Source organism: Coenobita brevimanus, chromosome 39 (genome assembly GCF_032717465.1).
Source record: "Coenobita brevimanus isolate Jiangsu-jjx chromosome 39, ASM3271746v2, whole genome shotgun sequence".
In the NCBI taxonomy this organism is placed as follows: domain Eukaryota; kingdom Metazoa; phylum Arthropoda; class Malacostraca; order Decapoda; family Coenobitidae; genus Coenobita; species Coenobita brevimanus.
Genome location: NC_136992.1, coordinates 15,207,700 through 15,230,503, shown reverse-complemented (window position 1 = coordinate 15,230,503; position 22,804 = coordinate 15,207,700). Strand labels below are relative to the sequence as shown.

The 22,804-nt window shown below is 41.6% G+C and overlaps 1 protein-coding gene and 1 non-coding gene across 2 annotated transcripts in view; one reads left to right on the top strand and one right to left on the bottom strand.

Moving 5' to 3' along the window:
* LOC145396864 (protein phosphatase 1 regulatory subunit 16A-like) overlaps positions 1-22,804 on the bottom strand; it is a 130,043-nt gene that overhangs the window by 75,543 nt on the left and 31,696 nt on the right. The window contains exons 3-4 of the mRNA XM_080270151.1: positions 12,333-12,561; positions 8,107-8,232 (exon numbers count right to left, since the gene is read on the bottom strand). Coding sequence (XP_080126277.1) covers positions 8,107-8,232; positions 12,333-12,561 — 355 coding nt within the window. The remainder of the gene's footprint in view (positions 1-8,106; positions 8,233-12,332; positions 12,562-22,804) is intronic.
* On the top strand, positions 14,977-15,095 carry LOC145396896 (5S ribosomal RNA). Its single transcript, XR_013896854.1, has one exon. It is a non-coding gene; the product is annotated as a 5S ribosomal RNA (ribosomal RNA).

Genomic DNA, 22,804 nt, shown 5'->3' with positions numbered 1-22,804 from the left:
ACTCCACCTTGTTGAGAAGAGCTGTATGTGGGGACCCTCCTCACACATGAGAGTTGAACTCCACATATAGGCGAGTAAAACCCATGTATAAAGTCAACAGCTGTGCAGGGGTAAAGAAGGTACAGAGTTGGCTTAGCACACCTAATCTCTTGGAAGCAGATTTTACAAGAGAGGCAACAAGATCTTTCCAAGATAAATCCCAAGAGAATGAAACCCAAAGTATAATTAAAGATGATGCAGGAGTGAGATGGATACTATTAAACATTAGTGGGTACTCAAGTGGAAGATTCTGACGGGCTGATAGGTGTAAGAACTGAGTTTTTGATGCATTAAAAACGACAAGATTACGTTTACCCCAGTCAGAGATACAAGCCAAGTCAGACATTAGGTGTATCATAGCCTCATCCCTTGTTTGTTGAAATAAATGCTGAGATGGACGCTGCGGGAAGAGAATGGAAAGGTGAAGGGTGGAATCATCAGTGTATGAGTGAATAGAGTTAGATGTAGAACTTAGGTCATTGATGAATAAAAGGAAGAGAGTTGGTGATAGAACAGGACCCTAAGGAACACCACTACCGACAAATCTAGAAGAACAGTGGCTGTCTACAATAGCAGCTATAGAACAACTAGAAAGGAAGCTATAGACGAGGGCACAGACAGAAGGATAGAAACCATACGAGGGTAGTTTGGAAATAAAAGTTTTATGCCAGACTTGATCGAAAGCCTTTGTGATGTCATGTGCAATGGCAAAGCTTTCACCAAAGTCCCAAAAGGAGGATGGCCAGAAGTCTGAAAGATAGGTGAGAAAATGACCTGTGGAGCACCCCTGACGGAACCCATATTGACGATCAGAAAGAAGGTTGATATAGGAAAGATGCTTTAAAATTTTTCTGTTATGAATAGACTCGAAAACTTTTGAGACACTGGATGTTAAAGCAATTGGGCGAGAGTTAAAGGGTTGGGAATGGTCATCCTTCTTTGGGACAGGCTGAATGAGAGCAAACTTCCTGAAAGAGGGAAAAGTACAAGTTGATAGACAAAGGCAAAAGTTTACCCAGGCAGAGTGTAAGCAAAGAAGCACAGTTCTTGAGAACAACAAAAGGGACCTCATCAGGCCCACATGTCTTGTTAGTATTGAGGTCAGTGATGGCAGAAAATACATCAGTTGAAGAAACTTTAATGTCAGCCATGAGGAAGTCACAGAGGAGAAGTGATGGAGGAACAGCATCAGAATCATCTAAGGTGGAATTGGAGGAGAAAGTCTGAGCAAAGAGATCTGCTTTATCAGTAGAAGAAATAGCTACAAAGCCATCAGTGTGGAAAAGAGGAGGGAAGGATGAGGAGGTAAAGTTGTTAGAAAAGTTTTTTGTCAGGTGCCAGATGGAGTACGAAGAATTCCATGTTGGAGAGTTCAGGGCAATTAATATGACTGAAATTATTTTCATTAGAGCGAAGAACAGACTTAGCACGATTCAAGCAGAAACAAAAAAACATGAGATTCAGGGTTGGGTTGGCTCCAGTACCTACTGTTGGCCTTCTCCTTGTTGTGGACAGCATTACAACAAGCTTGATTAAGCCAAGGCTTCTTTGCATTAGTCAAAGGATATAAGGAAGGAATGTATGCTTCCATGCCCGAGAGAATAACCTCCATAATGCGCATGGCACACTCAGATGGCTCTCGGCCATGGAAGCAATAATAATTCCAGGGAAAATTAAAGAAGTATTCTCTGAGAACCTCCCAATCAGCAGCTCCAAAGTACCACAACCGATGTTTCTTTGGAGGATCCACAGGTCGTACCAGAGCAATAGGACAGGTTAAGGTGATAAGGTTGTGGCCGGAGGTTATCCCTTCATTTCGATGTTGTTTCATCCGAACTCTTATATTCTCCTCTTAACAATGCTTCATATTTTGCACTGATGTACAATTAGCGAAGTATTCATCATACGGAAGATTTGAATGAAGTAGGCAATTGTATGAGATACTTCCAAAAGTCTGCAAGGGACAGAGGCAACAAGTCTGAACATTGTATGGTACCTTGATTTTGTTTGAAAGCTCCAATTTCATTTGGCTACTCAAACACTCTGAAACATTCTAACTAGCCATCAAGCATTGGGTTCATATCCTGTATTAAATCCCTGTCTGTACATCATTAATGCACCAATGGACATGTGCTACATAATGTTCTCCATTCTTCACTGTTATCAGTGCACAAGCATTTACCCCTACAATATTTGGATTGGGATGGGCATGAATAACTGGCAGAAATGAAGGTAGGAGGTTAAGGGAGAGTTGGGGAAGAGTGTCATCATTGAGTGTCATCACATGTCCGACAAAGTTTGGGAATGGGATATTCAATATGCGTACAGTTACCTGTGGCCAACTGTACATCAGTACTGTTCGTGCAGAGAGGAGAGAAAAAAAGTGACAAAGGATAATGGAAAGCATGTGTGGTAATGGTAAGGTATTCAACACAGCTAGACAAATGCCACTGATCATCCTCACCTTAAAACTCTGCACATCTCCTGCTGGGCATTTCCAAGGCAAGGACAAGTATCAGAGATGAACAGCCTAGTCTTGGGCTCCTAAAGTAGTGTCGGGAAAAAGGGGAACACATTTCTGGATCACAACAGCTTATAAACAAGGCAAATTAGAACCACAACAGGCAGAATTACAGGATGATTTATACCGGTAATTGACTGAGGGACTCTTAGCATTTTTTTTTTTTTTTTGACTCATGATTTTCTGAACTATGAATGAACTTGTAATTTTCTTATTTTTTCATCAAAGTGGAATAATAAATGTCTCATCTTTTGAGTGCGTGGATTCATGTGATGGGATTTAAACATGCGGCACAAAATATATTCCTCAAAGGAAAAATATATAAAAGCAAGGGTCACAGGTACTAAATCCAAGGATCTAGAGCAAAGGTACTTAAATGGTAGCTATACCACGGTCCTATTCCAGACCACGATGAGCTGTGGTGTGGACCCCAGTGAGTACTCTTACTGAGGGTACATTAACTTGGTCAAAAATGTAATATTATTATTTATGGAATTCGATATCCTTCACAGTACAACTCGAATTAGTAGAATTTCATAAAGTTATCTACTTACATGATGTTTAGCTACTGTTTTAACTTACGACATGTGTATTACTGTATACACAATTTTCTTTCAAGAATCCACGACATGAAAAATATCAAGCTGTTCACTTCATGTTTATGAAGCACACTAGGGACACAACTGAATAAGTGAGCCATTAATGATTCTGGCAACTCCAGGTGCTCACATTGCTCAAATTAATGTTTCATTAATAAGACATGGTAGCCCTGTGATCTGGTTAGAATTTAACACTGGTAACCTGAGAACAGCATTTTCAGCCACGAGAATACTGGAAGCCTGTGCAGTAAGCATCACTACAAGTACCCAAAGATTTTTGTCATTAGGCTGCTTAAATGGTGGACTGACAGAGGGACAGTGACAAGTGTTACACTGGCTACAAGTGGACAGTGTACAGCACTGGTGAAGTAGTTTAAGGAGGGAGGAAGGGAGGGAGGGAATTCAAAGGTCCAAATCACTTTTACCTTCACTACATAACAGCATGAGAGTAATGGTGATTTGGGCCATTGAACTCTCTCCCTCCCTGATGGGATGGAGATGGAGCTGGTGGCAGTCTAGTGACTGGGTCTGCATGACATGATTAACCACATATTCACTTTACTGACGGGAAAGGAGTATATCTACCTTAACCCCTTAACCGCGAGGCGTCACTTTCATGACGCTTGGGAGCAAGGGATCATACCGCGGGGCGTCACTTTTGTGATTCTGTGTTATTTTGAATTCACCTGGGCTTTCAAGTGGTGGCTTGTATCATCTATCAGTACTGCCAATGTCCAACACAAGTCAGCACTCCTAATCTCATCTGTACTCCCATCCATTGTTGACAATTTAGCCATTTCTCCCCATTTTTGACTCCCCTCCCTACCTCCCCTCCATTACCCTATCCTCTCCCCTGCCCGGCCATGCTATGCTAAGTAAATCTTCCCTGGAATTTTTCACTGATTTCATCCATTGAAATAAGCCCTATGCCCTATTCTTATACCAAATACAGGTAACTCACACGGAACACGATCTCACGGAACGCGCTCGCAATTATACACGGTAAGGGCTGGGATACATATAAGACAACGTAAGATTAAAAAAACATTATGAAAACTACAAATTAACGCAGGAGAGGCCTTTGAAAGATCAAATCCTCGAACGTCACCGCAGCGCGCGGTTTGTTTTGATTACGTGACGATCTAGGCCGGAAATTATTCAGTGAGTGAGACATTCCCGAGTACAGTAGCACAGTATTTGTAAGTTAAATATTTACAGTACTGTACTGTTCTGGTAAGTTTATGTGCAACTTAAAGTACTATTAAATAACGTTAAAGCAAGAAATAAAGTCTTATAACCAGTTTACCTGATAGGCGTCAGAATATTGCTTTTTTTATTTGTTCGTTTTTTCCACAATACTGTACAGTATTTGTAAGTTAAATATTTACTGTTCTCGTATGTACTGTACTTGTAAGCACTTAAATAAAGTTAAATCATTAAATAAAGCCTTGTAACCAGTTAACCCGAATTATATGATTACCTATGATCGGCGTCGGAATATTGCCTTTTTTGTTTGTTCGTTAAACTCTTACTGTACTGCTTTTCTACAGTACTGTATTTGTAAGTTAAATATTTCCTGTTCTGGTATGTACTTGTAAGCAATTAAAGCATTAAATAAAGCCTTGTAACCAGTTAACCTGATTTATATGATTACCCATGATCGGCGTCAGAATATTGCCTTTTTAGTTTGTTCGTTAAAGACTTATAATAAAAGAAAAATACATTTTTGTCTTGGTATCTTTACCTATTTGCTCAGGTTTGCTGTAATGGTTTGGATCATTTGATGCAATGCAACTTGTAGAAAACTGTGAATAAACTTTCGGGAAGTGAACGAAAATCTGGGACATGAGACTGACCTTGACTTCACCCTCTCATGTATCATCTGTCACTTCAGTTCACCACCTGCTATCGTGATGAGTGGATGTACGATTTTTTCGCTCGTGGCCATGCCTAACCATGCATAGGTACACCCATTATCTCGATCCAGACAGAAAATACAATCTTTTTCCTCCCTTGCAAAACACAAACAACCACCCTGTTTACGAGACAGCAATATATATTGCGAAAATAACAAGGTAAAATGATAAAGATGAACGTAAAATGATAGAGAAAGATGAACATGTTATGACGGAAGAAGTACGTTTTCCCCGTCTGTAAACGTACAGTATTTATTTCTGCTTTGTATCTGTATTCGTAATAATTAGACTTATTGTTAGTTCTGAAACTGCATTACGATTCTATTTTTAGCCATTCTCGTGGTGTGGGAGCTGGAAGTTGTGACACAACTTCCTTATTGCTGATCGGACTGACCCTCCACTTTATTCTCCCGTGGCAGAGTCTAGCCTTGGAGGACGTGCAGTTTTCTCATTTAGGACTGAAAATTCAACTCTTTCGCTCCCTTTTCCAAGCATGGGCACAACGATAACGTAAAAAATAACTCGAAACTACCATAAATATATATCAAAAAGGTGAAAATGTATTCATAACATTTTTTTTTTTTTTTCAGCCATTCCTAACATTATGTACTGAAATCATTCGATATCACAGTACTGCACTTCTAAGTTAAATATGTACTGTTCTGGTATGTACTTGTAAGTTAAAGCACTGGTACCAGTTAACCTGTTTTATATGATTACCTGTGATTGGCGTCGGAATGTTTCCTTGTGTTTATGTACAGTATTTGTGTGTTGAAGTTTTGCTCTGGAGTGCTGTATTTGTGAGTTATAACATTAAATAAACCTTCTAACCACTTAAAGTGCTTTCTAGTGATTACCAGTGACAGATAACAGCAAAACAACACATTTGGGGGGTCTAGGGAGCAAAATACGGAGTAGTTTAAATATACGCGATTTCGCACCTAACACGGCACGGCAGGAACGAAACCCACGTGTTCCGTGCGAGTTACCTGTAATATATACAAGAAAGAAATAAGGTAAGTGAGAGTGCCATAAACCTAGAATTGGCTAATTATCACCTGACAACACTTCACGTGCACTCGTTCGCTAATTTTCGCTGTTTATTTCCCCTTGAAATATGCCGTATAATCTATTTTCATAATAAAATTATATATAAGAAAGGAATGGAGAAGCCTAAGTGATATTTACATTCACCTGGAACTACCTAATTTATTATGTATTGTCTTGGTTTCCTGCCGATCATTTCATTGCTATATATTAGCAGGTCTCACAAGGCTGAAGTTGGCAGTATTGCACTCACCCTAGCCAGGCAGCAGGAGGCCACCACTATCAGTTCACTGTTGTCTTTCAAGGTGGAAGTATGTCGGATTCGCTCCTGCTAATTTCCGCCGCTTTTTAGCCCCATGCAAAGGGCCCTGTGACCTTTACCCCCTACTAAACCTCGTGTGGAAAGAGGTAAAGGTTTGACAATTGAAAGAGAGTGACTATGATCTTTTTGTTGGGTAAAACAGTGCAAGTGGAATTGTAAATAATGTGTAAATAATGTGTAAACAGCAAGTGAAAGCAATGAATGTAAATATAAGTGAACAGTGGAAAATAGTTTTATAAGTTACTTCAAGCGACAGTGCATAACACAGTGTAAATAAAATAGAAATGTAAATAATGTAAATAAAATAGAGAACATAAACAGAAATGTAAATGAGTAGTATTATAAGAATACGAGTATATATACTAGGAGTAATGAAAGTGAAAGTTCACTCTAGCATGTATGAATACTATGAGTTATGAGAGTGAAGGTGAAAGTGACATTCACTCTCAATGCTAGTATACAGGACGAGAAAGTGAATGCTACGTATTTTACTGAAAGAAATTGAATCCCTACAGTGACAATAAACTACTATTACTGAAGGAAACTTATGGATAAAAACTGTAGATATATATGTTATATAGTACTAGAAATATAAACTGTGAGTGTTTTTATGAATAATAAATGATACCACCAGCAGCAAACGATCGGAAGTGGGATGGTCATACGCCCTCGTAATTTTCATCGCTTTCACAGTGTTTTTTTTTTTTTTGGAGTATGGATTCCAAACTATTTGAGAATCATAGAATAGTGTTTCTTGTGATAATATCAGGCTGTGGTAATCATATTACGAGTTGTCGGGAAGTGTAAAGAGGAGACTTCATTACCCAACTTCAGAGGTCTCCACAAGTCCTACGGTACTCGACGAAGGCTCAACAAACACCCCAGGAGAAAGCTGAAGGTATGTGCCATAAGCATATGTGATTTAAATATTCTAGGACTAATAACTGATTTTTGGCAAATATTTTTAGAGAGTCTGTCGGAGCGCGAATATGCCCACGGGAGCCGCAAGGCAAAGCAAAACAAGCCCGCGGTTTAAGGGTTAAAGAAAATTTTAATTTTACTTCAGAAGCTAATATTCCAAATCTTTTGTGTCTCTTTCATTATGTTTTATAAGAATAATTATACATGCATTCTGAAACAAATCAAAGTCAGTTCTCAAACATACATTTTATTACACTCATATATAACTTTTTCATTTGGACCCCTGACCTCTGACACATGGGACCTTCAAAGAAAGTAATACAGGAGCCCAGATCTAGAGGGTCAAGTGGAGAGGCAGTGGTCAAGTGGTTGAGTTGGCTTGCTGTAAAAAAAAAGATGAAAGTTCAATCCTAGGCTTGGGCTGGGAACAGTTTCATATTTTGAATTTTATTAAAACAGACTTTATGGACCTTCCACAAGACCCACAGACATATCATATCCTAAAAACATCCCTGCCTGTATCATTAAACAAGTCCTGCATAAGACAGCCCTAGCATATATTCAATAAGGATGGTGAATACTAGTGCTGAAGTGATGATATGTTAAGACGTGTGGCACTCAAGAGGGCTACTAGGATTCAGGGAATGGATTACCAAGTGTAAGTCCATCCATTAAAAATAAGTGTATGTGTGTGCTTAATCAGAAAAAAGGGTATGTGTATGTATGCACTTGTCTACTCACATGACCCCAGCATGCAGCAGCGTGGAGGGGAGACCAATCATCGTGATCGCGCACCTCCGTCGGCACACTCTGGCTCAGCAGATACTCCACCACTCTCATATATCCATTGGCTGCCGCAACATGGAGCTGCATAAAAGGAACATTTGCATTTACATGTATTGGTGCTGGAGAGACGCTCTCAACTGGTGGCACCAATATAACTGATGTTGGGTTATACAAACTTCCTTCAACTCCCTCCCTATCCCTAAGAGGAGGATGGTAGACTGCAGAAAAAGTACACCTTCAGTATGTAGTTCACCAGCTTCACATCCAAATGAGCATAAATAACAACATTTACAGGTACTATGATGCATTCAGCGTTCCTGTCACATTCATCCACCCCTCAAAAGCACATATTAAAAAACTGCAACAGGTACAGTAATATACAAAAAAGTTAGACTGTACCATAAATGTAGTTCTCTTTATACACACTTAATAGGTTCCTAAATATCAAAATTTTTCCACATAAATGGTCCTGTATATCAGTGGAAACTAGAAAATGTTTAATAAGTATGAATGAAACTTTACGATGCAATCTTTTTAGTAAATTACTAAAGATTTAACAGACTAAAACAGCATCAAAAAAGACAATTTATTAAAAGAACCTGTCCATACTTTTGCGCATCCATATACAGTAAAAGTCCTCTCATTCAGCATCTGGTCTACCAGTATTTCCAATCTTTCGGTGGTTTTCATAAGTAGTCCCATTACGAAAGTTCTCTGCTCTTCCGACACGTATGCTGTGCCGATCAGCACCCGTGAAAGGGTTGCCAACTCACAGCTGGTACCCGTGTGCCCATAATTGCCAATTTGGCACTGTTGGCACTAGCTCTAGTGCTTTTCACAATAATTTAGTGCCAATAAAATTAAACTTTCTTTTATATCTAGCACATTTTTTAGTGCTAGATGGAAGAAGGGCATAAGACAGTATGGATCAATTGGGTCAAGGATTGTGTGGGTAAAGTTGAAAGTTGGAATACAAATGTGGGCGATTGTGTGTGCGTATGCGCAAACGCAAGATCGTGCTAGAAGAGTGAGAGAAGAGTTCTGGACAAATATAGCAATGTGCATGGAAAAGTTTGGAAGGAATGAGAGAGTGTTTTTGATCGGTGATATGAATGGTAACGTTGGGAATATGAAGATGGATGGAATAGTTGGTGAGTGGGGTGTGCCTGCTGAGACAGATGAGAATGGCAGTGTGTTAGTGGATATTTGTGCTGGGAGGGGGTTGGTGATAGACAATACCCTCTTCAGATATAAAATGATCCACAGGTATACATGGCGAGTGACGAGAAGGGTGGGTGGTGAACTGAATGAAAGGAAGGCAATGATTGATTATGTGTGTGTGGATGAAAGGATGCAAAGATGTGTAATGGATGCAAGAGCTTATAGAGGTTGGGGGAGTGGACTTTCTGACCACTACTTGGTGGTGGCCAGAATTAGGATTCAAGCAAGATGGAGGAATAGAAGAAGGGAAAGATGAGAGGAAGGAGTAGTTGCAAGGAGAGTGGAAAGGTTACAAGAGGATGAGAAAAAGGCAGAGTATAAGAGAGAAGTGGAGGAACGACTGGGCAAATATGAATTGGAGCAGATGGGAGACGTGGAAGGTGTGTGTACGATATTTACAGAAGAAATATGTGCAGCATGTGATGTGGTGTGTGGAAGGAAGAGAAGATGGAGGGGGGTGCAAGGAACAGCGTGGTGGACTGAAGAGGTGAGACAGGCTGTGGCACAAAAGAAGAAAGCATAAAATGAATGGATGAGAAATAGGGACGTGGAAGAAGTTGAGAGGTGGAAGAGAGAGTTATATGTAAAAAGAAAGAAAGAGGCGAAAAGATTAGTAAAAGAGAGTAAGAAGAGAGTGGATGAGGAATTTGGAAGGAATTTGAGTGTAAGGTGGAGGGACTGTAAGAAAATGTTCTGGAAAGAGGTGAAAAGAGTAAGACAGGGTGGAAGTGAAGTTAGCAGGGGAGTGAAAGATAAAAATGGTAGATTACTAGTGGAGAAAGGAGAAAAAGTAAGCAGATGGAGAGAACACTTTAAGGAATTGTTGAACACAGACGATGGAAGTAATGCACGTATAAGTGGCTGGGGAATGGCTGGGAGAAGGAGGGAGGTGAGAAGACAGAAAGAAATCAGTAGGATAGAAGTTGTGGAAGCAATGAAGAAAGTTAAATCGGGGAAAGCCCCAGGAATTGATGGAGTGCGTGGTGAAATGCTGAAGCATGGGGGAGAGATAGTAGTAGAATGGATGTGGAAGATGTGCTGATTGGCCTGGGAGGGAGGTAAAGTCCCGGAGGTTTGGAAGTCAGGTATAATTATTTCCTTGTACAAAGGAAAAGGGGAAAAAGAAGTGTGTGGTAATCATAGGAGTATTTGTCTTCTTAGTATAATAGGAAAAGTGTATGGTAGGATACTTATTGACAGAGTTAGAGAAAGAACAGAGAAATTACCTGGAGAAGAACAGGGAGGCTTTAGGAAGGGAAGAGGGTGTGTAAATCAGATATTCATTCTTAGATCTTTAGTGGAAAAGTTTCTAGAGAAGGGAAAGAAGTTGTATGCGGCTATCATGGATTTGGAGAAAGCATATAACAGGGTGGATAGACAAGGATTGTGGAAAGTGTTAAGAATATATGGAGTAGATGGGAAGTTGTTGAATGCTGTGAAGAGTATGTACGATGGTGCGAAGGCTGAAGTGCGTGTGGATGGTGAACTAAGTGAATTTTTCTCTTTGAAAGTTGGGTTGAAACAGGGATGTGTCATGTCTCCATGGTTGTTCAATCTGTACATGGATGGGGTAATAAAAGAGGTATAAGGTAAGGTAGTGGATGTTGGAGTGGCCCTGGTGAGAGAGGATAGTGTTTGGAAACTCCCTGTACTGTTACTTCCAGATGATACTGTATTGTTGAGTGAAGATGAAGGGGAGCTGCAAGGCTTGGTGGATGAGTTTGGGAGAGTGTGTAAGAAATGGAATCTAAAGGTGAATGTAGGGAAGAGTAAAGTGATGGTCTTGGAGAGAGGTGAAGTCAGTGAATGTACAGCGAGGTTGGATGGTGAGGAATTGGAAAATGTGAGTACGTTTAAGTACTTGGGTAGTGTGATGAGTAAGGATGGAGGTTTGGAGGGTGAAGTGCTTGAAAGGGTACAGCAGGGAAGAAAGGTTGCTGGTTCTTTGAAAGCAATGATAAGAAACAGGGAAGTGAGCATGGAAGTGAAAAAGTTACTACATGACAGTATTGTGATACCAACTCTAACGTATGAAAGTGAAGCTTGGACGTTGTTGGAAGGACACAAGTCAAGAGTGAGAGAAGTGGAAATGAGTTATTTAAGAGGAGCCTATGGAGTCACATGGAGAGACAGGCTGACGAATGAGGATATAAAGGAGCGTTGTGGTGTGGATGTGGATGTGATAGGAAGCGTTATGAGGAACACACTGAGGTGGTTTGGCCATGTGGAGAGGATGGAGGGTGAAAGACTGACGAAGAGAGTGTATGTGAGTGAGGTGGAGGGGGGAAGAGGGACGGGGAGGCCGAGGATGAGATGGAGGGATGGGGTGGAGAGGTATATGAGGGGGGTGTGAGTTGGGAGCAGGGCAGTGAAATGACGGGGGACAGGGCGACTTGGAGGTGATTTGTTTGTGGCCACCCCAAACGGGACTGAGGCGTCTGGCAATAGATAGATAGATAGATAGACTTTTTTTAGTCCAATTTAGTGCAAAAATTTGAACAGTTCACCTATAACTTAGTGCGTTGAGCTTAGCGCTTTTGAAGATTTCTGCTTGCCAACATTGCATGCACCACTGGCCATCATGACTCGTGAGTGTCTGGCTTTGTGAGTGGGACCTTCCGAGTGTTTAGAAACTTTGTTGTGCTATTTTACAGTGTCCATATGTAAATACACCTAGGTTAAGGTAAGGTCATGTGTCTTGCATCATTAAATACATTAAATATAAGTCGCTTATTAAATATTTAGTGCTTAGGGTTGACACTGTGATTACACTGGGGTGATCAACCATGACTGCTAGAAGCTTTCTGGCAGGTTTTCTCAGTCATCCGGCAGTTTCTGCTCTTTTAGCACCTGCTTGGTCCCGAAGATGCCGAATGAGAGGACTTTTAATGTACACAGAAATAAACAAAAGCTAACAAAGCAGTACAAACTATAAGAGTTGTATATTTATATATACTAACTGGTGTTGCACCCTGGTGATCCCTGAACATGAGGCTTTGGCCGTCATTCTTGATGCGCCTCAGGTCAGCCAGCATCTGGGTCTCAGTGGCTGAGCGAGTTTGGTCAATGAGCCGCTGTGTTACCCCACGCCGTGCCATCTCACCTTCTATGTAGTCCAGTGTAGCATCATCTTCACAGATGTCATACGGCATATTGCCATCTGCATTCACTGCCAGCAAGTTGGCACCCCTGAACACATACAAACCATACATTACTGCAGCTACATCAACAAATTAACTACCTCACTACAATGATGCATTTATAATTAATCCCTGCCATATCCAGTCAAATTATTCTCAGCTTATAAAAGGGACTAATGACGGCTGTATCAAAACCTCCAAGTTAAGGGACTAAATGGAGATGCTATCAGAGATTGTACAGCATGGAGAGCACTACCAAGTGAAAAAAGCCTAAAACCCTTCTAAACAAGACAAAGACAAACATATTCAAGCCTTTCACTTCAAAAAGACTTTCTTAAGCCAAATACAATCATCAGGCAATTGCCAGAACAAAATAAATACTGTACTGTACTGTATGATGTCCTTTAAATAAAGACATTATGCTCAAGCAAGCACTGTTAAATTAAATTTTTTGTAGGCCAATTGTGAAAGGTGAGGTCACCCATCATCCAGTCACTTGTTGTAGTGTGCTCTCTCTCTCTCTCTCTCTCTCTCTCTCTCTCTCTCTCCAGATGGATTGTACAGTACACTAAGTGACAAGTTAAATGATTTCCTGTAGTCCAGGAATCCATTTACTGCAATGGATGGTAACATATAACCAAACAAAGCTAGGTGGTTTAGTGGGTCAAGGTGCACCAACTGGATGGAGACTGTATGGATTTCCACTGCAGGGTGGTTAGAGTTTCTTGCTCACATAATACCACTAAGGGAAGAGTGAGGCTGATTACACTTTCCTTAACCCATAAACTGCATTAGACTGGATATCCAAAGTACACCCCATATGCAAAAAAACAACAGATTGTCAAGTTCCCAAATTGGTTTTCTTGTCTTTCCACTTGATAAGGATGCAAAAAAGTATACGTCTATCAATTTTCAGGTCAATATATGCCATAGTTTATCCACTACAGCATTTTGAAGTTCGGCAATTTTGGACCGCCAAAAGAACTTGCACATACAGAGATCCTTTGGTTATCGTGCATAACTGGTACCTCATCTACTGCATGATAATGAAATTGCATGATAACGAAAGCACAGAACCTATGGAATTTATCCTAATTGGTACCGGGCACCCTACTTATAAACCCAAATTTTTCCCTTTACAACAATTTAGGCCCACTAAATACAGACATACTGTTCTGGTAAGTATAAGAAACACACAAAGGCATGTCTAATGATAAAAAGGGCACAACAAGGAAGAAACAGACCATGTAGAGACCTGAGATGGATGTGAGTTAAGGGATTCTGAGGCTAGGGGGTGAAGGACTGGTGGTCTCCACCACCAGGGATGGGATTAACGGCAAGACTGGAAATTTTCACCAAGCAGTGCAGACAAAAACCGCTATAACCAAGTGAAAAATAATGAAAGGATCACGGTATATCATTTTTTCCAAATACCAGTTTTATGGGTATAATACTGAAGAGAGTATAGTACAGTATGTGTGTGCAAATTTTCAGGTAAATATCTATCATTGTTTGGCCATAAAGAGCTTAGATATTTTCATTACTGTATTCTGAAGTTGGGACTTGGGCAAAAATGCTAATGGAGCTGTACATCACAGTGTACAGTATCTTGGAATGGCTGTGGCTGCACATCACAGGTAACAGGTTTGTCACGAATTTGCGCGATTGTGTATTTATACAAATTCGTGACATTGTACTTTTGTGGGAAACCACGAATTTTAGTGGAAAACCCACTGTGTATCACTCAGTTTAACAGTCCCTGTATGCACTTTGATCGGGATAATTTTTTCAGAATATTTGTCACTGCTCCAGAAGTGACTGTTCTTATGCATGACATTAGTGCTCCACTGAGTGATTTTACTACACGTGTATATCGTTCGCCCTGCCTCCATTGACCACTGAAGTTAGGCCACACCCACTTCCGGTGAACATGACCATCTCTCACTCCCATACCCGGCTTGGTTACATCAGTCAGTTTTGGACCGCCTCGGGAGAAGGTACTCGTGCCCAGCATTGAGAGCAGCGTCTCCGTTGTACAGCGATTCCCCGCATCCCCCCACCATTCGTGATCGGTGTAGTGGGCTAGCAGCGAGCAGCGTCTGCTGTAGAAACAGATAGACGCCCAGTCTTGTGTAGCTTCAGCTCCGTTCATTTTCCTACGCTTAAGTCTGATTAGCTCTTTGAATGAGTGAGTGAGTGTATTTCCTTTGATATCTGAATTCACTAGTCCCCTTGCGACAGTGAATTCCCCTCTTGAATTCATTTTTGAAATTCATGTAACGTATTTTTATTTCATTGTAATTAATAATTTTACAGTTCTTTTCTTGACCTTAATGTAAATGTAACAGCCTTGTTTGATTTCTCCACACTGAGATTACTTTAGTTTGCTACTCCCAGTTTGCACTAACTCCTTATATTAATCACAACTGGTAGCTGAGCCAGTTCTTTCGTATTTGTTCCTTGTGCCAACAGCCATACCACGTTGAGTACACTGCTTCCCGTCCGATCGGCGAAGTTAAGCAACGTTGGGTCTGATTAGTACTTGGATGGGTGACCGCCTGGGAACACCTGATGCTGTTGGCATAACGTTCTCCTGACGGGTCAAGTGGGGTTGGTGGAGGATTAGTGCCCCTCCCTGTAAAACAATTAACTCTAAGCCCTTGGCCACCCCGTTTGGGATACTTGGCGTCTGGCAATGAATGAATGAACGAAAAATCCGCTTGTGCCAACTAGGAGTTAGCACCGGCAAGAACCTGTCCAATATTATTATTATTATTAGTTATTGACTGTCAGGGGTGGAGTCACTTTTTCAAGAGGCCAACAGTACTAATGATACAGCATTCATGAGTGATTATTCTCCGCTGTGTACTGTTGAGAAAGTTTATAAAATTTTTATCCTTAGAGAATCGGCGAAGTAAGTCAGCATAAAGTAAAACTTACTACCTGATTTCACAAGTCAATTCCTTGTGTTTACTTTTGATTAATTCAGCATTTCTATTCTTAAATTTTACATTCCCCCATGACAGGGTTAAATGTCAAGATTATGTAGCCTTGCCCCAGGCTGATGATGATGACTAATAATGATGATGATGATAATGATTATGATGATGATGAAGATGATACCGATGATGATGACTGATGACTAATTGACGATAATGACCACGACAACAAAAACACCAGCAACTACTCATATGTACACCAGGATCCCTTATGCAGTACAGTAGTTGGAAATATGGAACAAACATTACTTCAACCAAACAAGGACCCAACACACCTTTCTTCGTACAGACCCATAACACTACAAGTACTCCCATTACAGTATTTGGAAATGTGGAACAAATATCACTGTACTGTACTTAACCCAAACAAGGACCAAACACACCCCTTCTTCACACAGACCCATAGCACTAGTTAGCACAACATCCAAAATAACTCAGTGTCTCATTCTCAACAGTCATATGCCATGTTCCCCTTGCTCCTTCACAACACACAATTTAAAGCACTACACTCTACAAACACCTTACTGACTAATCACACACACCATGCATCGTATGGCATTACCTCTTCAACATACACATAACACACACAGTTCTCACAACAAATCTTTGATGCCATCCCCCAACACAAACTAATCACCAAGATATACAACAAAACATGGAAAACAATACCGGTACCAAATGCTGGCTTGCCAACTATCTGTCTAGAAGACAAGCACACATTACAGTTCAAGGCAAGTCATACATGGCAAGTTATGATGGAGTTCCAGACAACTCTATTCTCTCACCCACAACTCTTCAACATATACACGCATGATATACCCACACCAAACCATCCACTAAAATTGCCACATATGCAACCGACATCACCATAACAACCACAAGCTATATTGTAGACAGCCTGCATACTGCAACAAGACTACCACAACACACTGCAGACTTGGGTTACAGACAACAGGTAATACTACCTCAAAACAATGCAGACTTGGGTTAAGGAAACCAGGCTGACAACTGCCACAGCCAAATCTACCACCACGCTCATCACTAGCAGCAAACATAAACAAAGGTACTACCACTCCCCCCAGATCACATTTGACAATGTGTGTGCCCCACACACCCTTCACTAAGATCCCTGGAGTGACATTAGATTCAATGCACTGAAGGAAACTACAGGGCCAAACATTGCGTAAAATAAAGAAAAACCCTCTTTACTTGGCAAAAAATACATTTGATCAGTGATGTTCAATGCCTCCCTGGAATGGGCTCTCACCCTACCTAATACTAACTACAGTATAACAGCTTCAAAACTATACAGAACAATTCCCTATGCATTATCACTGGCTGCAGCAAAACCAATCCCACACTTCACTTACACTCTGAAACTAAAGTCTTCTCTGCCAGAGACTACCTTGATATGAGAGGCACACAATTCTGTGCAGCAGCCTGCGCCAATACACACCGTCCCTGTCACTACATGACTGACACACAGCAACACACCTAGGCACATAAAACCGTCACCACAAATATTATCAAACTCTTTACAGCAATGGAAGAAGGGTGGTAACAAAGAGGAATACTTGGCTGCCAAGCATAGGATTAGAAAAGAGGTGTACAGGGAGAAGTCTGAGTCACAGAGACTTTTATTCAATAACCTAAATCGTGTGGAAGGGAAGAATATTATTTTTAAGGTGGCAAATCAGACAGAGCGGGAGAATAGGGATATCACAGGTAAGCAGTGTGTGAAGAATGATGAAGGAAGGGTTGTGGTGAACAGTGGAGATATTAAAGATGCATGGAGAGAGCATTACAGCCAGTTGTTGAATGAGGAATGTGACTGAGACAGGGAAGGTTTGGAGCCTGCAGGTCTAGTGTTTGGGCCATCGCCTTTGATTGACGCTGCTACTGTAAGCAGGGCAATAGGCAGGATGCAAGTGGGGAAGACACCAGGTGTGTCTGGGTTGACTGCTAAAATGTTGAAAGCCTCAGGAGATACAGGAGTGAGGTTAGTCACTGACCTGATAAATACGATTATATATGAGTGTGTTGTCCCAGATGATTTTCTGAAGAGTGTAATTAAAACAAATAACTCAAAGTCAAATGACCACCCCTTACGGGATTGTGGCATCTGGCAATAGATAGATAGATAGTAATTGTAAATGTGTACAGGGGAAAGATGATGCCCTGGAAAGAGGAAATTATAAAGGCACAAAGCTTTTAGACCAGATTATGAAGGTAATGGAGAGAGTTCTAGAAGGTATGATTAGAGAAAGAGTGAATATTGATGAGATACAGTTTGGGTTTATGCCTGGCAAAGGGACCACTGATGCCATATTCACTGTTCAACAGCTTCAAGAAAAATATGCAGGAAAGAAAAGGGAACTGTACTTCATATTTCTTGATTTGGAGAAGGCTTTTGAGTGTCCCTTGAGAGGTGGTGAGGTGGGTAATGAGAAAGCTTGGGAGCGAGGAGTGGCTGGTTAGGGTTGTCATGGCCATGTATGTGGGTGCTCACACACAGGTAAGGGTGAGTGGAGATTTGGGTGATAAGCTTTCCGTGAATGTTGGTGTGCATCAGGGGGTCAGTCTTGAGCCCCTTGCTGTTTATCATGATGCCTGAAGCCCTCTCAAGTGAATTCAGAAATGGACTGTGGGAGATGTTATATGCTGATAAATTTGTGTTGGTTGCAGAGAATGAAAGGGAGGCAGAGGAAATATTTAGGAAGTGGAGATATGGTATGGGGCACAAGGGCTTAAGAGTAACTGCAGATAAAACAAAAATGGTACTGCCAAAGAAGGTGGTACTGGGGGTGGTACTGTCAAAGAAGGGGGAGAGTGGCCATGTGCAATTTGTCACAAGGACGTGGGAAGTAATTCCATCTTCTGTTGTGTTTGTGATAAGTGGGAGCATAAGAGATGTAGTGGTATTAGAGGCAGACTGTGAGATAATACTTATTTCATGTGTACGTTGTGTCAGAGTGAGCCTGTGGATATTCCCAGGCATGAAAGGATTGAACATGCTGGTGAGTCTCTTGGGTGTGTGAAAGAGTTTTTTGTTATTTGGGAGATATGTTATGTGCTGGAGGTGGGGCAGGAGCTATACCCACCACAAACTGACTTAGGACCCACACACAGAATTGCTATGGGAGAGTTGTCTGTCTTTGCTTTGTGTTTCCACCTCTACCAATTGAATTTTTTGGGCAAGAAGTAACTGGCAACTCCTACGGTGTTGGCAGGAGGTGGTGAAACGCTCAGCACATTAGTGCTTGCCCAGAAGCGAGAGTGGGAGTATATGTTCCCGTCGCTCCGAGCTTGCACCTCCCTCTTTTTTCATATGAATTATTGTTTGCCCTGTTTTTTCCTAGGGTCAAATTGTCATGCTTGGAAAGTATTGCTCAAGGGATGAGAGGGTCCGTATCATTGCAAGGAGGCTGGATAATAATGTACCTATCAACACGATTTGTGAACATATTGGATGCGCAAAAGTCGACTGTCATGAAGATTCTTGCTGTAGAGCGCGGCCTGCCACCTGATGTTGTACCAGAGCACAAGCATGACGGTGGAAAGAAGAGGACAACTTCCAGAGGTACAGATACGCATCTAAAGAGGGACGTAATCAAGAATCCTCAACTGACAGCAGCAGAATTGAAGAGAATGCATCCCCAGCTATTACAAGACGTCTCAATTCGAACTATCCAACATCGCTTGCAGAAGCTGGGTTTGCCAAGCCACACCGCAGCCAAGAAACTGCTTCTCACTGACCGCATGAAGAAGCAGCACATTCAGTTTGCCAAGAAGTATGCACACTGGACATCAGATGAGTGGAGAAAATTTATGTTTTCTGATGAAAGCACATTTCAAGTGTTCCAGGTGCGTTCTGCCAGGGTTTGTCACCCTTGCCTCCCGAAGTCAATACGACCCTGCTTACACGGTGCCGACTGTTAAGAACCCACAATCAGTAATGGTATGGGGGTGTTTCTCAGATGAAATGGGAAGGGGAGTCCTCTACTTTCTTCCTAAGAACTTGATGATGAATGGTGGCTGGTACATTCAAGTTCTGAAACATTTGTTAAACTTTTTTGCTATTCATGGATGCGACTTCTTCATGCACAATTCAGCTCCATGTCACAAGTCAAGAGAGGTGACAAAATGGCTTCAGGATAATCGGATTGAGGTCCTCAACTGGCCTGGCAACAGTCCGGATCTAAATCTGATAGAAAACTGCTGGGCAAAGATGAAGAAAATCATGGCAGAGAAGAAGACACCCAATCTGGACATCAAGACTGAACTGACAAATGTTTGGTGCAAAGAAATGTCCTTAGATTACCGTAGAGATCTAAGTGATTGCATGCCAAAATGCATCCAACTGGTCCTGAAAAACATGGGGAAACATGATTTCATATTAATGAATGGCATTTCATGAACAAACATTGTGATATACTATGATTTCTGTGTTTTCCAATACCTAGTGGGGGGAGGTCCTAAGTCAATTTGCGGTAGCTATAGCTCTGTGGCTAAAGTGAGGGGTGGTTGAAGAAGTTCAGGGAGCTGCTGCCTCTCCTGACATTGAGAGGGCTCTCCCTTGGCATGTGTTAGGAGTGTAAAGCTGTATGGTAGTGAGACTTGGGCAATAAAGGAAGGGGATATTTGCAGGCTTAAACCTACAGGAATGGCAATGTTTAGGTGGATGTGCAGTGCATTCTTGAGTGCAAGGCTGGGGGGACTAGGTTTACGATGGAAGAGTTGAGAGGTAGGATGGGCCTGGGGTGTATAGGTGCTATGATGGAGAGGTAGATTGAGATGGTTTGGGCATGTGGAGAGGATGAGGGATGATAATTGGGTGCAGAAAATGAGAAGTATAAACGTTGGGGGTAGGGTCGTGAAAAGCAGACTGAGCAAGACCTGAGACGAGGTCACTGAGTATGACCTTAGAGTTAAGGGACTAAATATGGAAGCTGCCAGAGATCGAGCAGCATAGAGAGCCGCCATTAGGTGACAAGGCCGATGCAAGCAAGTATGTTGGAGCCTTCAAAAACAAAAACAAAAATGATACCCCCCTCCAGACACTTCAACACCTGCAGTGAAGAACCACCTACAAACTGTACTTCACCTGCAAGGTAATAACAACATCTCGATCAGAACATATTATTACAAGCCCTCCCCCTGACATCCACCCATCAGAGATGTCCATCAACACAGATGATTAAGCTCATCTAGCTAGGATTAGAGCAGGACATCATCCAGCCCTCGACAGCTACCAGCTTTGATTTGGGCTATGTGGAATCACAGATGACACATGCCCAGCTTGTAGAATAGGCCCACACCACATAAGACAAACGAGTACTGCACAGCAAATGCCACACTGTCACAAATTCACGACATCATATTACAGTATTATGGGAGACTATGAACATCACTGAAATCCCTGTGTGTTTCGCTCAGTACTAACCATCCTGCATTTCCACTCCATCTGGTACAGATTTTCAAAACATTTATCTTCGTTTCACAAGTGACTGTTCTTACGCACGACCTCAGTTTATCACTAAGCACAGTTAGTACTGAATACACAGTTCACCCAAGTCTGTAACGGTCAGGGCAGGGAGCCCCACCCACTTCCCACATAGCAAGCCCGCAGGGGTAAGAAGGCAGTTCAGTTCGAGAGGGACAGCTCCCAGGCTTGGATGTACAGCGAGCAGTGTGAGTAATGATTCCCAGAGACCACCCCATGTGTCTTGATCTGGGGATCATCTTGCAGCTTTCCGACACCATACCTCTCCACTCACCGTAGTTTGTCAGAGATTAGCAGTTAAGAGAGACACGGACGAAGCCAGAGCAGTGTGAAGGGGCAGTGACCAGCAGAGACCATCCGTTGTTAGCAGTGTCTTCAGGCAGTGGATCACCATTCCCTCACAGTTCTGAAACTCCATTCTCAATGCATGGCAGTTCAGGACAGAGCAGGGCAAGATAGTCTTCTAGCAGCTCTGTGACTCCATCTCTCTCCAACTACCAGCATTTTCTTTCTGTTTTCTAGATGTAAGAATGTTAGGTAGCTTGACTGCATGAGTGAGTGAATTTACTTGCTTAAGCTCTCCTGTAATGTAAGCATTTATTTGCTGTGATTAATAAATTCACAATCTTTTCTTTTCAGCTCGAGCAAATGTAAAAATAGTGTTTCATTTTTCCATCCTGTTCCTACTCAGTTTTCTTTGCTCCCAGTTTGCTCAACTTGTCCTGGTATTAATCACAACTGGTAGATTGCTCGTTCTTCCGTATTAATTCACAATAAAATCATCTGCACAAGCTAGGAGATGCGAAAGCAAGAATCTGGTCTAGTATCACTAAGTTCCGGGTTTAATTATTAATTGTCAGGGGGCATGGGTCATTCCTTCTCTCAAAGGCCAACAGTATTAATAATTCAGCAGTCATGAGAGATTATTCCCACCTGAATACTGTTTGAAAGAGAAAGTTTATAAATCTCTTGTTTCCTGAGGCTGGCGACATAAGCCAGAATAAAGTAAAAACTTAAAACTCTAATTTCATAAGTAGACCCCCCTTGTGACAAGTGGCGACTTCCCTCACCCCGCCATGGCAAGTGGCTAACTCACTAGGATATTAACTCCTAACAAAATAGAAACAAACTCAATCACTCCTCACAACTTACTAGTTATAAACATTAAAATTTATGGACACTAGCTTACTAGTGGTTACTGTTTAGCAGGTTATCATTCCTGCCTTATTAATAATTGTGAGAGTTTTTTGCTAGCTAGTCTGTGGATTTCTTTTCCTTGCTTACTAAGTTTATTAGATAAAACTGGTCACCACCAGCCTGTGCCTACATTCTTAATTTTGAATTATTAGCGTTCAACTGTGGGACAGCACAGCCCATACATTGATTTTTAGTTCACTCCGTCTCAGTGAGTTACCGTGGCTACTAACCTGTTCATACAGGAGGCCAAGGATATGGGGTTTACTGACCCCCACATCAATGAGATTGTTTCCTGAGGCACATATCCAGGTAGCATCTCCATTTTATACTGGCTAGACAGTTGCATTTGTCATGCCAGAATATTAGTTTGACCTTAATACAGGGAACATAATGGCATAAAAAATAATTGTGCCATTACCGTCACTACTCAGATTTCAGCTGCTGCAGTAACACGAGCCATGGCCATGGCTCCAGACTGTGTCACCTTGATGACCACTGCAGCACCAAAAGATCTGATTCATAGCCAAGATGCTGTTCTAGGACAACGGTCCGACCCGACACTTGCCGTAGTGCAAAAGAAACTAAAGGGTAAA